The 16453-nt window shown below is 44.2% G+C and overlaps 1 protein-coding gene across 1 annotated transcript in view; it reads right to left on the reverse strand.

Annotated features, from left to right (window-relative positions):
• LOC144124834 (rifampicin phosphotransferase-like) overlaps positions 1-16453 on the reverse strand; it is an 83290-nt gene that overhangs the window by 46298 nt on the left and 20539 nt on the right. The window contains exons 2-12 of the mRNA XM_077657736.1: positions 15569-15753; positions 13546-13796; positions 10782-10847; positions 9126-9236; positions 8871-8983; positions 6328-6380; positions 5566-5618; positions 4096-4211; positions 3050-3197; positions 1889-1944; positions 18-148 (exon numbers count right to left, since the gene is read on the reverse strand). Of these exons, the coding sequence (XP_077513862.1) occupies positions 18-148; positions 1889-1944; positions 3050-3197; positions 4096-4211; positions 5566-5618; positions 6328-6380; positions 8871-8983; positions 9126-9236; positions 10782-10847; positions 13546-13796; positions 15569-15753 (1283 nt within the window). The remainder of the gene's footprint in view (positions 1-17; positions 149-1888; positions 1945-3049; positions 3198-4095; positions 4212-5565; positions 5619-6327; positions 6381-8870; positions 8984-9125; positions 9237-10781; positions 10848-13545; positions 13797-15568; positions 15754-16453) is intronic.

Here is a 16453-nt window from a genome sequence, read left to right on the forward strand (position 1 = left end):
AAAGTATTGCTGCCTACCGTCTTGAGCTGTGTGGCGATGGAGTGCAGCACAGCGAGGGATGAGCCCTTGCCGCCGGTCAGGTCGGGCACTTTGCTGTGCGCATCTTGGATGTCTGACACGAGTGGGGCTACAGCCGGCAGCTCGTGGTCTACGCAGTAAGAATAAAAAAAAGATGGGTTCGCATCGTTACATGACAGAGAAACATAACTCCACTTTTAACGACAACTACCCACTGAACGTCTTTTCCACGCAAACACGTCAACTAGTGAGTTCGGTTTAAGAAGAAAGTGAGATTTGTGACACTTCTCTAACGCTTTCGAAGTTAGTGACTGGTCAGTGGGTTTCTCGCTCCCATTCAAGATTTGGCACATTCAGTACAATGCTCACTGGTCAGCGCTAATTCAGTGGGTAGTTACACCTTTCCCGGTTCGCACATACGGCCCCATGCATCGCTCTTATCATGTTTGTTTTATAATGGTAACAATATTCAACAACAGTACAGACCTAAGTACACGAAATAAAGAGCACTTCCTCTTACTAAATGAGAACTGACTTTACTACATTTTTACTCTAATGTGTGAGGGTTGAAAATGCACAGCAGTTACATACCTGAACTTATAGGCCAGTAATGGCGAGCTCTATCCGCTTTTTTTTTTACTGCGATATCAGTAACAATGACACTTAGCGGAAATGCCAGTGTTATCTGTGTGAAACCTCTGTGAGTGAAGCCTAGACCCTCCAGAATCACTCGCTTTCCCCACTACCACCTTTTCACTGCAGCCCCTACCTAATGAAATGCGCACACACGGACCGACACCCACGATCCACCTTCCCGCCCTACCCTCACCCTTCAGAAGCGCCACCCACCGCTAATTTGCAAACTCTATCCTCCAGAAAACTTCCCCCCGCCAACCCACCTACTTACACCCTCCATAAGGCCTCCACCCACTAGAAGCCTGCGCACAGCGGAATAAAACAGCAACGGCGAAATCGAATTAAGAGAGGCAGCGGAGAGAAGAGTTGCCCTCCAGAATCATGATTCATCGCGAGATAACGCATCAGTTATAATACGTTTAAAGCAAGAGCATTAGGACGGCCACGAGGGTCCGGCCTCGGAGTCTGTGTGAGGCCCCCATCTGCCCCCATGTGGCCCCCATGTGGCACGTGACGTTTAGGGGGAGCTCCCGCTCTCCGCGTGCCCCCTCGCTACAACATCGACTATAACGAAACACCAGCTATATTAAAACACCGGCTATAATAAAACATTGGCTATAGTGAGCACCGGCTCTAATAAAGCACTAGCGCTAGCAACTTGGTAAGGACACTTCGGTTACAGGTGGCCTTGATTGGGCTCTAGTGATGACAAGACAGGGGCTTAGCGAAGTTACAAGTAGTGATAGTGGTCCTTGTGGCACGTGCAGTTCGTGCTTCAGCTTGCAGACCAATAGCACAAAGAAAGAAAAGGTAGGGAATAAGACTGTAATTTCCCTCGCATCAATCAAATTGATCGCCTTTCAATTTTTTCTTCCTTGCTGTGCAATATAATATAGAGGACACTATTTCTAAAAATCTCCCTGCTGGCCGCTGAAACTCTCTAAAACGCTGTTTGAAAGCAATTAATCGTTCTCCTCTTAATTTATTCATAAACGTTCAACTGTTCACCACAAATAATTTTCCGCAGCTACCTGTTTCTTGCCGTACATGTGTCCTGATATTAAATGTTTAAATTGTTTGACACATGCAAACGGAATTCATTAAGATCCAGATAACTAATCGGAATCTTACCAGTTTTGGTTGTGCTTCATATGCCTTTTTTGTTTACACGTAACCAAATAACTTTACTCTGCAATTGCCAAACATGCCCCAGAAACATTTTTATTAAACTTACCTTGTATTATCTTGTGCTTAAAATGGTCAGCAACATGGCACACGGTCCGCCCTCGCCTGGAGCAATAATAAACCGGAAAAGGCAACATTCAATCGTTTCCGTAGTCATTACACATTTTGAGTCCTGTACAATCTACACAATCTGCAGGCATAATAATCGCTACGTCAGTGCCATGAAATGAATTATTTTTCCCTGGGGCAAGTCACAGTACGCGAGCACGGCATGTTTACAGCAATAAAAACTCTGTAATCCTCTTTGCGAGTTCCTTCTTTTTTTTTTAACGCGGAGATTCAGCACTTGGCAATGTCCCAAAAGCGTAGGCATTGTTCGTATCCTCACACAAACTACCACCCAAGCCGGTAAGCGTGTATGACCTGCAGTTGTTTCCTCTAGAGGTGTTACAACCTCTGATGCCACAGTGCCATTAATAATCTATGATAAACTGTGTGCGATATGCGTCACTTATTGTGGACGTCCCCAGCGGCTGCTTTTGTGCACAGCCTGTTCCTCGGGTAGGCTGGGTTGCGGTGGAACCGCGGAGGGGATTATCAAACTGGACAATGGACAATAGGTAAATCAACAAACTGAAAGGGGTGTAGCCCACCGTAAGTAATGTCCACATCAGTATTTAGAAATCCGAAAACGCAGTTACCCTCGGCGCTGTGGCCCTACAAGTGTCGGATATTTCGACCAGTTACGTGGACTGGAGGAATTGCTTTGCCTGCAAGCTTTTCGAAAGCGAATGTATTTTGGTAATGTAGGCAGAATTTCTTGGGCCAAAGCGCTGAGTATAACGACGTTTTTGGAATTCCAAAAACTGATATAGATATTACTTTCAATAAATAAGAAGGCTAACAGTAATAGCTACAAAGTTAGCTATTTAACATTAGCTAACCAGCCTACTCGTTAGCAAGGTTTAGCTGTATTTTTTATGTTCCTCATCGCTGACAATGCTGTGCAGAAAAAAAGCACTCAACTGAAAAAGCCTGTTCTTAAAGATTGCAGAGCAACTTAAGTGAAACAACCATGTACAGGAGAAATGCACAAATATACGCGAGTGCACCAGTTATAATGCCTTCTTAACGTTTCCCTGTCATTCCTAGTAATATTTATTCCTAGTTTTGCAGGAATTTACAAAATCATAACCCTTTAATTTCTCACCTCCGCACAGTTATCCGGAAGCCAGATCCAGCGTTGTCTTCGCACTTCAGGTTAACTGCTGCTACATCAACTTCACAAAAACTGTCCTCGCTCTTGAACACTAAGGTTGGGGTTGCATATTTCACGCAGACTGGTAAGCAAACAGAACCTGGAAAGAAATCGAAATTTTGAGTGCGGAAAAAATGGAAGGATTTGAACCTAGGTAAACCGACTAGGCGATCGAAATCTTGTGTTTAGCCTGGTTGGCTCATGGTTTTGCTCTGATGGGTCATCAGTACGTCTAGCGAAGATATTGTACTCAGGTTAAGCTCTGACCGAGGTTTAGCTGATCTGATCTGTTCCCTCCACAGAAAGAAGTTAATGAAGGCAACAATGTGCAAAACCAGTGCCAGAATGTGTTGCCGTTTAACACAAGGTTTGATCGGCTGCGGCGATGGCATAGTTCTCTCGTGCAGTGGCCAGCGAAGCTGATCGGTTCACACCACCGCGAAGTGAATGCCAGTCGTGGAGATATTTATTTTATTCATTTATTGAAGATCAAGCAGTCAGCGATAACCCGTCTTTTACAGCTTTGGTCGTAATTTAGAGCTTTAATTCTAAAAACTTTGTACAAAATGTCATTCATTCGCAGTCGCTTTGAGTTTGACGATAGTAATCAAAGCAGATTACGAAATGAAATTGCTGACATTTACTTAGCCAAGAGTCTTAAAAACTGTTTAGGCTGAAGAGAATGGATCCGCTAAACGTAAGCTCTAGGCCAAACCGAAGTGCAAGAAACCTGAAACGCCTGATTCACTTAAATGAAATTGGGCATATATCTGCACAGTATGTAAGCACCACAGCATGTTGCTTTGATTTTAACTTTTCGATGACACCTTTGTCCTTTATTTATCAGCGCGCTATTTCACGCTTGCTTAGGCATTACAAGATTGCAACACAAAATATCTATCCCCAAGCTAGGCTACCATAAATGTTCATCACTAAGACAGCACCATAGAGTAACTGTTTTTATATCGATATTAATAACGTAGGCCCAGCCAACTCACCGCATCCAACATGCAGTCGACCAGACAGAGCATCTGGCAAGTCTCCCGTTCTGAGCAGACCGTAGTCGATGGGAAGCATTTTCGATGAAGGCAAATAAATAGACCCGTACAACACCCTGTGAATAATAAGGCAGCAGTCATCGCTTTTTCTTCTTATTTGATTGAAGTATTTTTGCTGCTTCAAGTATGGTTTCTTTGCTGTGTGGCACCGAAATGCGAGCTTACCGATTATATACTGAGTGCAAAATATAAATAACACATCTTTTTCGGTGACAACACTAAGTGGCTCACTTCGCCTGATCTCGGTTGGTGCAGGGCACGAGTAAACCTTTTTGCATGCTTGGAGTCAAAATCACCTCTTTCCATGCTTTATAACATGTGGCGAGCGGACCACTCTGAATTTTAATTCCATTAGGTTCAGCGTGGCTGCGGCCTTTCTTGTGCGCGCATACTTATGCGTCTTGAAAGGTGACTCCTTACAAAACACACAAAAGGCAGTTAACACAATTTTTACCAGAAAACGTAAAAATCAATAAAATCTACATTGCTCTTCGGTTACTCACTACTCAAGATTCTTGTCTAAGCATTTTGGATCAGAGAAAATATTTTGTAGTGGGCAATATATATGCATGCTTAAATAATTGCAAAGAAAAAATCTGCTTAAAAGCGTATGCATCGATCTATTTTTATGTTCGACATTTTTGTGGAGAACGTAACTTGTTCTCTTGTTCTTCGCAACCCTCTAAATGACACTGAACAGCGCCATCCACCTTGACACGGTCACTGTGCATGCAGAACTTTTTCTAAATAATTTCGGTGTGCGAATTTATTTCCAGGCATAATTTTTCCCGCTATTCCTTTTCTCCGATCTATCGCATAGAAAAAAAATTAAATGCGGTTTAATTATTGCTGAACCTGCTTAGATAGCGAAAGCTGTGGTGTATCGGGCAAGTAGACGCGGCTTGGCGTCTGTAACGTTGAGTGCGTTTCCGCACACTGGATAGGCAGCGCGCCCGACCTGGCAGGTGGCTGTTAAATTAATGGTTGATCGCGAGAGGTTGATCACCCCATGAATGCTGCGGCCTATTCTACCACCCTCTACCAGCGAATCGAAAGGTCAAAGGTGAAGTGGTGCGACACCATGGTGGACCACATATGGTAAGGCCTATAGCCACACTTGACCTCTCTCTCACTTGAAGGTCAACCGTCAACGCACGGCGAAATCGGCTTTACCAAGCCTAGCGAAGCTTTCGCTCCAAAAACAATCTGAGGAACTTGAGCAGAAAGCCTCAACACAGACTGCTACGCCATTAGCATCTGTCACCGACGCTGTGGGCACTACATGCGACAGGCGTAAACGGAGCTCTTTTAAGAAACGCCAACATTTACAGCAAGCAGAAGTGATGAATAAGTTAATATAAAGTGCCGCGTTCTATAACTCAAGTCTACAAGTATTTAAATGCATCTCACCCGCTAGGCCTTCCATATTCGTCTGAATGCACCAAGTGGTACATGTCCCCATTCTGAAAGATATTACACAGACGTTTAATGCTCCGATGGAGCGTCACTCTTCACACGGGCAATGTTTTCAGCTCTTAGCAGCTTTAAAATTGCATGTATTTCACAATTAGTCTCTCTTCTAACAACCATTGACTTAAGCTTGTAACAGCTTTAAAATTTTGAGCAGATTTTGCAGGCTTGCTACCGTTAAGTAATGATATATGATTAGCTTACAGTAATTTAGACTGTACCTTTTTAGTGAATAAAAATTGTTGCTGCCCTGGCTTTGTGATACGCAGTGTAGACGTCATGCAGAATGTGTTTTGGAATAAAATCTCTAACTAGTCTCTTCAGAAGCGATGAATTCCTGACTGGTTATATTGGCGAAAAACCGACGTAACGTTCCTAATTATCGCAGGAAAATATCCTGGAAGCTCACAATTAAAAGAAACTGTCTTGAGAGTAGGCGACAAATAAAGGTAAAAATATTTAAAATGATTCTTGTGAAAGCTACAGATGTAACAGGTACTAAGTTATTGCACTAACGGCCTGCGAAAAATACTGTTTTCAGAGTGTTTTGTCTCCAGTGGATTCTATACTCGACAGCTCATATTGAAACTGTGAGCCGCTTTCCAAACATTTGCGCTTATTATACGCACTGAAATGTATTTACTCCAAAAAGCTCTGCAAATCAACAGCATTGGCAGAGGCACAATGAGAATAAATGGTCACCTCTAGAAACCCGAAATGATGGTCTTGTTCATATGTCCCATCAAGATTGGCACCTGGGAGAGGAAGTTTTGTTACTGCAAATTTGAGATATTGATAATGAATTTAACATATTGATAATGGCACATCACATGTCGGATGCTTAAAACCACGAACTCGTGCGCTAGCTGCCGCTATAACAAGGACAATAACAATTGAAATGAGCTAGTATAAAAATACATGTGCCGGCCGGCTTTCACCCCCGCATACAAACGAGTGCTCAATTTCTTCTGGTCGCTTGTACTGCGCGGGTGGGGGCGGGGCTACTGCATATTAGGGCCCAGTGAATGCAAGTACTAACGAACGCGATAGATTCAGATGCAAAAAAAGTGACGAACATTTTGCTCACATATTACTCAACTGAGTGGGGAGCATTAAACAGAAGAGCATATATCTGGAAAAATGCAAAGAGTAAAAGCAGACCGCTTCTGTTATAGGTAAGGTAACGATAACAAAAACTGCACAAAAACGAGACATTCCATAAACGAGGGATCAGTCGTTTTTAAGGGAATATAAAGATTAAAATTAGAAAACAATAAAAAGGTTACTTTTTAGTTCACACCACGCACAAACAGCTCGCCAATTCACGTAGAGGACTTGCGTAAGGCTCATAAATTTTTCAGTGCTGAAGTACGCTGTGCGACATATTCTGTAATCAGCAGCTAAACTCTCGTCTGCTTGCATTTTGGCGACGCAAGGCTCAGTATTGCTTAAGCGGCCGTTTTAGTTCCGGTAGTCATTCGGTGGCATGAGGCGAAATTCTAGAGGCCCGTGTACTGTGCGATTTCAGTGCACGTTTAAGAGCCCCAGGTGGTCGAAATTTCCGGAGCCCTTCACTACGGCGTCTCATAGCCTGAATCGCTTTGGGACGTTAAACCCCCATAAATCATTCGGTGGCAGCTGCTCTAGCATAATACACTACTACACAAAACAAACGCGCACGGGATTCCCAGAATTTGTCGCATATTCTGCGCTTCTAAGGTATGCGCGCGCATAACCAGCTTGTCCTGTACTGTAATCCTCGTGCGCAACTGACCTGCTATAGTTGTTGCCAGCAAGGCCAATAGAAGGCGCCACTAGCACTTTTTTCTTTCACTACTACGACACGTTCAGACCGAGGCAACGGCGTCAACAGGGAGCGGCATTCAGCGCCGACGAAGTTGTATGAGATGTTTACGGGTGATGAGGGCAAAGCTAGCAACAAGGGGGAAGAACTTGGTTCCGTACCAATCGCAGTCCGGTCTTCTGCCGGAAAGTGAGCCGCGGCGGCTGATTTCGATTGCTTTTGACCCCGCATACCGCAGTGTGAACGTAATATTAGGTGTTTACCGTGATGTATACCTGTCCTGCTAGGAAGTATACAAGGTAGCCAAAAGCGCAGTTGACAACACGGACTTGGACAAGCGCTGCATGACGCGTACTGGTCATGAAGTATACGAGAATATGAAGGGTCCGGAATTTTAATGCCAATGGGGGGGGCATGACGCAGCTGCGTTGATACTGGTGACACGGTCGCACCGGCTATTAAGTAAACCAGCTAGTCTTAGCATTCTTTTACTGTCTTAGTCTTCATCTCGGCATCCTTGCCTGAAAGCCGACGTGACTGTGCGGCTACTGGGCAGTGCAAAAAACAGTGGTCTGAGCTACTACGAAATAGTTTCTCTAAACCGAACGCTATCTGTGCAAACTGCGCATCGGCGGTGTCAATAATTCCTACTATCGCGAAACATTGTCAAAAAAGCCGCCATTAAAATACAAGCCCATATAAATGAAGGGTAAGTTGGTGACTTCCTGATTACACTGGGCTCCACTTTAAACGTCACGAACGCATAGATACAGAGAAGAACAATGATACCTAACACGTGCGGGGTACATCCCTAACACTTCTCCTCTGTCATCTTCAACGGCACTTGAACTATTTGTGTAAAAATTTCAAGAATTAGGCCTAGTTATATTTTCATGGCGATAGCAAAGCACAGAAATTTTTTACGGAAAAAAAAACAAAATAAGACATAGCACAAGAGAGCTTCAACTGATAACTGATTTTAATGGGTGGTGTAAGTTTTCTTTTTATACAGGGGACACAAGCGCTACCTGTGGGGAACATTATCGCCTTTTTGTGCGTGTCTTCGTTCCTCTTTTATCCGTTGAATAAAGTTCAGCAAGTTGCTACCGTAGTCGTGTTTGTGTTGTCGATATCACTGCAAGATGATGGAGGCTGAAAATTCTCAAAATGAAAGAAAAGCGCCACGTGTTATTTCCTCGCAACTGGCATTTAAACGCGCTTGAAAACTAGCTCAGCGACCTTAGAGCAGTTTACTACAACAGCGTCAGTTCCCGAAGGTCACCGCTTAAAGTCGTGGAACTAGAAATTGTCTTGTTTTAGAAGCAAAGGTGCCGCTTCTGCTATCTCCTTATTTAGCCTTATTTCACAAATTTGTAGGAAACGTTATAAGGCGTGTGGCTGGTAAACCAATCGCATGCAGGTGTTGCAAAGGCACGCCTACCTTGCGTCCTGACTTTGTAGCCCCAGAGGCTGAACTCTCGAGTTTTTCCGGCTACCGTCAGCTCACCAGACATGATACCGGCCTGGTCGTAAGTGTCCAATTCTGCTAATAGTCTGATACCGGAAAGAAAAAGCACGAAATGAAAAATATAAGATGTCAGCATAACGCAACCCTCATTCGTTTGACAAATTTTTTGCCAAGGCAAATAGCAAAAGTGAAGTAGAGACCAGCGGCAGGTAAAGAAGGTTGACGTACTTGTCAATTTCACGGACCATGTCCCAGAATGGCAGTTCTGCGAGGCTTTCTGCCAGCAGCTGCGGGACCAGCTCGGCCGGTTGCTCCAGTGTGTGGGACCCTGCCGACCAGCTGCGCTCAAAAAATAGAATGTCTTAGTTTCCAAAACAGGAGCTCCACCAATGTGGTCACATGGGGCGCACGTCTGAGATAATATTACGTGCCCACGTCCTCCATCAGCAGTGGTAGCGATGGCTACAGCTTCGATGAGTCAGCGCCATGAGAGCGTGCTAAGTGCTTCGTGCTTAGTAAAGGAGGATTTTTTTTCGAGACCAAGGACATCTAAAGAGCGAAGTACTCAAGTGCCGGTTAATAAGATGGATTCAGTTATAAAAAACCTTAGGTGCAATGTAAGTAGTCACTCTTACATCACGCGCTGAAAAATCGATAAAAGCCAGTTTTTGCACCAAATGTAAGGCATGCGCATAAAAAGCGCGAGGAATCAAACAACATCAACTTTCACTGTTTTTGCTAATACTGACATGCTTCACAATCTCCAATTTTAAAAAGGCGCATTATTCACATCATATTTTCGCGTCATTTGAAGTACTGCTTTCATGCATACAATTGCACAGAATATCGGAGGATACAGAAAAGCAAACCTGGAGACGAAATTCATTGCTATTATTTGTTGCGGTCAGAATTCTACATAAAATTTGTTATTTTTTCTTCTTGTTCAAGACTGCTTTGTGCACTCTTTATTTCAATGTGGTGTTTTCTCGCTTTGTCTCAAAACGTTGTTGTTTAGAGAATCTCTCGCAAAATCAATACTGACGCACGAGACACTGATGCATCGCTTTATTTGGATAGCGCATATGCGGAATGCTGCCGTAACACTGGAAATCAGAACAACAGAAAGACAGAGGTCAGTAAAAACGTTCAGCGCGGTTCCACGTACGTTCGCACAATCCTCATGCTCTTTGTAGAGCAATGCAGAATTATATGTACCATATCAAATCTATGAAGGAACCACCGGCTGAACTGCTCTACTGATCGACGTCGGAAAGAAAAAAAGAAAAAAAAGCATCAGAATAATCTCCGCTATTCCCTCGTCATGAGTATGCGCTATTTCAACAGAGGCAAACAACAACAGTCGGTAGATGTACCCTGATGATAACAAGTTTCACCACTGTTTCTGAAATCAAAAATTTTCTCATAGCAGACAAGAACTCAGACAACACTTCTCCATTTTCTTCTAGTTAAAATTTAGAATCTGGGAAATATTGTTGCTGCATCCCTGCAGTGTAGTAGTGTCAGTAGTGTCTATCTTTCTATAGGTTATCATTTCCAAACTATGTAAGTGCAGCTTTGATGTAGTCCTTGCTTATTATGTTAAACTTGACTCCGCGTTACTTCTTCAAGCAGAAGTTTCGTTTATACGCAGCAGGACTTAGCATGACTAACTAGGGCAGGAATTTGAAGGGAACAGTGAACTCAAAGACGCGGTAGATTCCGTGTATTCGACAAGGCTACTAATGCGTGAGTTTTGTTTCGTGCCGATCACTAATGAAAATAGTTTCAGGTATGGAAAACGGGCAAAATAGCAAACACCACTGAATGGCGTGTACCGTCTAGTACAAAATAAATGTTGTGCAATATGGAACATCAGTTACTTACATGAAGCCAAACTTGACGTGAACCTCGCTTTCTTCTGATTCTGCAGCTCCACTCTCTGAATGCTTCCTAGTGACCGAGAACGGCAGCAAAAAAGAAGCACACCACTTCAGGAATTTAATATTGGCATTTATTGCGGGCGCCGCCTGAATGAACAATCAGCTATTGCTACTTACACTAAAGCAGTTTTCTGCATACAGCACAAGTCCTAGTTATATTAGCGTAAAAATGCAAAATCAAAATCCACCTGCGTGACACATGCTGCTTTTTTTCTCCAAGAAGCAACTCCTACAAGACCATTTACCAGACTATTTGGCACCTCCTAAGGTTATGTAAGAGCTCTACGTCACACAGTCAACCCCCACCCTTCTTTTCAATCGGTGCACCAACTCTTATACTCATATGCATTTTGTGTCACACTCTTAGGCTGATTCGCTGCCCAATCGTCTTTTACAGATCAGACTCACTTGAGCAAGACTACCTTTGGTCACTGGATGAAATCGAAAGTTGCAGGTTATGAACTACTAAGATGGCCATGTCGATGCCACGTACCGCGAAGAAATACTTTCATCCCTTGTCGTAAAACGTAAACGTATTGCGCACCTAAGATGTCAGTATGAAATAGAAATGCGATTGGCTTCTTCATTACACAGCCGCTAATTTCGCAACCTTTTCTGATTTCTTGCCACGGGCTACTGGTACATGTGGATTGACATTGTCTTCAAAGGGAGCTGCAAACGCAACGCAGATTTTATGTTTGTTGTTTAAATGGTTTAGGTGGAAATGACAGTTCCAGGGATATTTGTTAGAAATGTGTGGATGGTTCATGAAAGCTCATCAGACATTTTTTTTTTCCGCCTGCGTGCCAACCAGCTTTTCCCAATTATGTCCTCATAAACACATATCCTATGCCCAAAAAGATCAATTTCTTTACATGAGAGTAGTGGGGTCTTCGAGAGTTTCCAACCTTATTTCGCAAAAAATATATAATTTTTTCTCAAGAAAAATTTTCTTAGAAGCCTAAGTATGCTTGGAACGTTGAATGATTTATCACAACTGCGCAGGACGAGCCTAATTCGATGCTAATATCTAGATAATCAAATGCCGTCAATGCGGCAGTTACTGCAACAAATTAGTACTGACGTGATTACTCACTGCATGCAGTAATACTTGGTATGTCCACTAAAACAATATCCCGTCCTACACTGCATGAATATTGCATCATACTGCATGGGAGCAGCATAGATACGCCCGTTAGAGTAAATACCTTCTTATATACGAATGTTTCCAATCAGCCGATGGTCATCCTCATAACCTGGAACCTCGGCTAAACTACACTTAACTGGACAATGTTCTCTTAAATTACTTCCTTATTCTTATTACTAGACCTCATCCGTCCAACGATGTGGGGCCACATCAGCCGTTATCCACATTGTCAAATCTCAACTAAACTAATAACATACATGAACCCCACTCACGATGTCAGGGAACATGCAGCATATTACACTGTGAGGGTGGCAGCACCACCGCTGCGTAGCTCAATTGGTGCGAAAGCCATGGGCTCGGGTGCCCCCAGTGGCTTGTGGTTGCTTTTTCTCCAACTTTGTAATCATTTCAGGTAAAACGCGATTACACTACTGATTTCCTATTGATAAACAAAAAAAGTGAAGAAAACAGTCTCTTCAGCTTTCCTTGGTTTCAATGAGTGTTGGCTTCCTTCATACCTACTATCTCTCTTTCAATCGTAGTTGACAGAGTCCTTTTATAATTTCGATTATAAGTCTTTATGTAGTGCGCGTTTTCAAAACATTTTTTTTTTGTGCGTAAGAATAATCCTGAATTTTTTGCCAACAGTGACAACTATACTCGGCGGCAGCTTTCTTGGCAATAAAAGGAAGGCTACAAGGCCGGAGCGGTCGCAATTGTACCATCCCGCCGAATATTTCGGCCGCACGATGGTTCGCCTGGCCGCCTTACGAACTGCTCTCCCCGCGGTCGATTAACAACGTGTTGGTGTAGCTAGCGTCTTCCATCGAAGCTTGCTATAAAGACACTTGCCAACCATAATCGTTGTAACAGCGTAAACCGTTTTTTTCCCTCACTTCATAAAGTTTAAATTCGTCATTTGTGCTAGAAATATGCCTTAAGCAACGAACCCTGCTGCTGTATAGTGTTACCAATCATTTCCTGCTTCTCGCATATTGTTTTGCTTGCATTTTCATGTGCAGTTTAACATTGAAATATTTTGTCCTTGTATCCTACTCCTGCTTCGGCTTGATGGCCTGAGGTATGTAATAAAGAAATAAATAAATACACGCATTAAGAAAACACTAGTAACTGTTGGCGGGATTACATTTTGCTGCGCGGGATGAGACGACGTGCTTCGGCTCCGTAGCATCCACTTCATTGCCAGAAAAAGTTGCCGCGCAGTATGAGCGTTGCAATCTGTTAAGGCGCATTCATTCGAGCAGCGCGACAGAATCAAACTCGTAATTCATGCTTTGCACTGCGTAACGCACACGTGATGATCTGCCCTCGGCTCTCAGCAAGGTCGACCCCTTCTTTCGTTCAGAACAAACATTTGCTGAGCAAAACAGCGCATGCATATACACGCCGTCTGCGGTCTGGTGCAATGAAGGAGTATTTTAGCATCGGGGACATGTTAGCTTGAGACAGGACACTTAAGCTCAACCTTCGATTACCGCATGCATTTTTCACGTTCATGTTCTAACGTAGGAATACCGACAGCCTCTGCACTCGCCCTCACCTCAGCAGGCCGTTGTACGCCACGCGCCACCTGCGGTTGGGGGCCAGGCAGTGCAGTCGCAGGCCGGCAGCCGAGAAGCAGCTGCCTGCGCTGCGGTCGAGCGTGAGCGCGGCAGGCAGCGTGAACGTCGTCCCATCGGGGCCGTAGAGGGCGAGCCACAGCTCGGCCAGCTGGTTGGGGAGGCGGCGCACGCTGACCACGAGTTTGTCGCCGCCAGAGTTCACTCCGTAGAAGAGCACGCTGTCCTCGGACTGCGCGATAAACAACGCACTATTTCCCAGTCGGCTGACCGCGCTATTTGTCTGCAGCTAAACTCTTGTAGAAAACACTTAGAAGCAAGACATTTTGGTCACTCTTCGGCCGCTACTGGCAAAGAGAACGCGACGCTAGGGAGGCGACAAACCACCGGCTGACAGCTACCACAGCGTTACCTCCTGTCAAAAAGAAAAGAGCTCGAGCAACATTTCAGGTAGGTTTTATTAGACTGTAAACTCAAGAAAAGCTGCTTCAATAAGGCAGTGTTCAACATTTCCCCTAAACCTTAGCGCAGTAAGCATATCAATATTGGTTTATGCATCTCTTCTTCTAGCAGCCACAGTCTTGATAAGCGCGACTTGATGACTGTATCCTGACAAAGGAATCAAAGGTCAGTGCATCTGTGTGGTATAATATGCGGATCCGCTACGTATAGCTACACTATGCCCCCACAGTAAACGCGCCGTTTTCACTTCGTGCCGAGAGAGTGCGGAGAGTGTGAGAGCTCACTGCCCTAGCCCAGCTGCTTGGGTTCAAGTACCATACTGGGTTGAAGCCCTTGAGCAGGAAAAAACCGGTCGCAAACTCTCGTTTTCGAGGAATTCTCTCTTGGTATATTCCGACATTGCGATTCGTAATTAGTGCCTAAGCAACCACGTAGCAAAAATCCGCACCTTTCATAACCGAACTTTTTAACACAGCACTCTATAGTCAAATCGTCTGACCACGGCATAAGAACACCGTCGGAATACGACGTACGGTTCGCGACGCAGAAATGTGCACCTTACGTCTGAAAACAAACTATGTAAAAGTTGAATATAGCTTACAGCTTTCAATTTCAACCCAATTTGAGCTCACGCGTGTTGCCTGTTGCATGACTGCAGCTATTTCTAGTTGTTTTGAACATGCAACAAATGTCGCCAAAACTAGTTATTTGTTACTTGAAGAGCTCAGTCTGCCGGGACACTTCGCATCCTTTAACAATGTATTTTCGCATCCCAAAGCTACATAAGGGCTGTAAGGAATTTGCAGTAGAAAATTCAAAAATAATCTTCAATATCTGGGCGCTTTGAATCCCAGTGAAATATCACCACGAGTGTTTTGCCTATGGCCTATCGGGAGCTTTCTGCAACCGTCGCCTCAGGGCATTGGACCCTGGACTTCGCCTCCGTCTTCCATGTGACATAGCGTGTCGCGAAGCTACATTGCTCTGCTGTCTTTGGCTCGGCGTTGCCTTCACAAATCTACATGCGTTCCGGATCGGGATGGCAGACAGCCCTCCTTGTGTAAACTGTGTCCGCGAAGAGACAATCCGTCATCTCCTCTGTGAGTGCCCTCTCTTTGTGAACGAAAGACGCAGGCTGCGTAGTGTTCCGGACCGCCTTGATCCTCGCGCTTTCACAGAGGACAAGCTCCTCCGTCTGTGGTCACAACAGTCGACTGCCATCAAGGCTTACAAGGCACTGTTTCCTTTTTTACGAACGGCTGCCTTGATTGACAGATTGTGACTGTGTTTCCCGTTGCTTCTCGCTTGCCTTTTTAATCCCCTCCTTTTCTTCCCCAGTGCAGGGAAGCCAATCGGAAGCCTTTCTGGTTAGCATCCCTGCCTTTCCCTCCTCTTTTTAACTATCTTTATATCGGGCAGCCTTGCCATCGCGGCAACTATCGAACCCGTGGCTTAGGGCTCATTAGCATAGCGTCATGGATGCTTCTTCCTGTAACTACCACTATCGTTTCTCGCGCGTTAGAGAGGCAGGGAACTACTTGCCTTGTTCAGGAGTTCCCTTTTCTGCGGACATTCACAGGTCCATTCCACAGGACTGCAGACAGCGCCGCTGCTGATAATGTCATCGCTTTTTTCCGCGTTCGTGTGCACGAACCGCAGAGCTTTTCTGCGCACCCTGTAAGTGAGGTGGGCCACGGCCAACAGATACCGTAGAAGGTAGCCCAGTCCTGCGCGAAGAAGCAGTCAATACGGAGTGATCAATCTCAGCTTTTTGACAGACCTGCCGCAGAAATTAGAACGAAGCAACCTATAGTAAAATAACTGTGAGAGAATCAAGATTACTTCCCCTTATAACTTCCGCCTAAGCTCGCGTACGTAGACAAGGTGCTCCACATAACGTTAGCCAGGGCTTTATCAAAACTGACACGACTTGCAGAACCAACACATCTATAGTATCGTTTGTGAACGTTTATGTCAAGCATAGTTATTATTTAAACCATTCTAATAAAATTATGGGTTTATATTGACTACTGAAGTTTAATCAATAGGTAGTGCTGGAAACTTAAACAGAAGGCTCAGAAAAGTTAAAAGAATTTTCAGATTCGGTATTTTTCACACGGGTAATTTTCCTGCGTTCAGTTCACCTGCACCCTCAGCAAAACGCGAGAATTCCGACAAGTTCGCAGAGTAAAACAGTGCTTTCACACAATCCGCCATTTAGGGTTTATTATTATTATGCTCTACGACTTCATACTGAATCCTAAAGCATTAAACGTAAGAAAGAGAGAGAAAAAGATCATTTCATGCATAGAATGGATGGGTGGGTCCTCGTTGCAGGAGGTCATAGACGCTAATAGGTATTTTCTTACCATTCACAAAAGCGTGAAAAAGGATGAGGAGAAAGAAGAGAATACTTAACAAACCGAT

This window comes from Amblyomma americanum, chromosome 3 (assembly GCF_052857255.1).
Source record: "Amblyomma americanum isolate KBUSLIRL-KWMA chromosome 3, ASM5285725v1, whole genome shotgun sequence".
In the NCBI taxonomy this organism is placed as follows: Eukaryota; Metazoa; Arthropoda; class Arachnida; order Ixodida; family Ixodidae; genus Amblyomma; species Amblyomma americanum.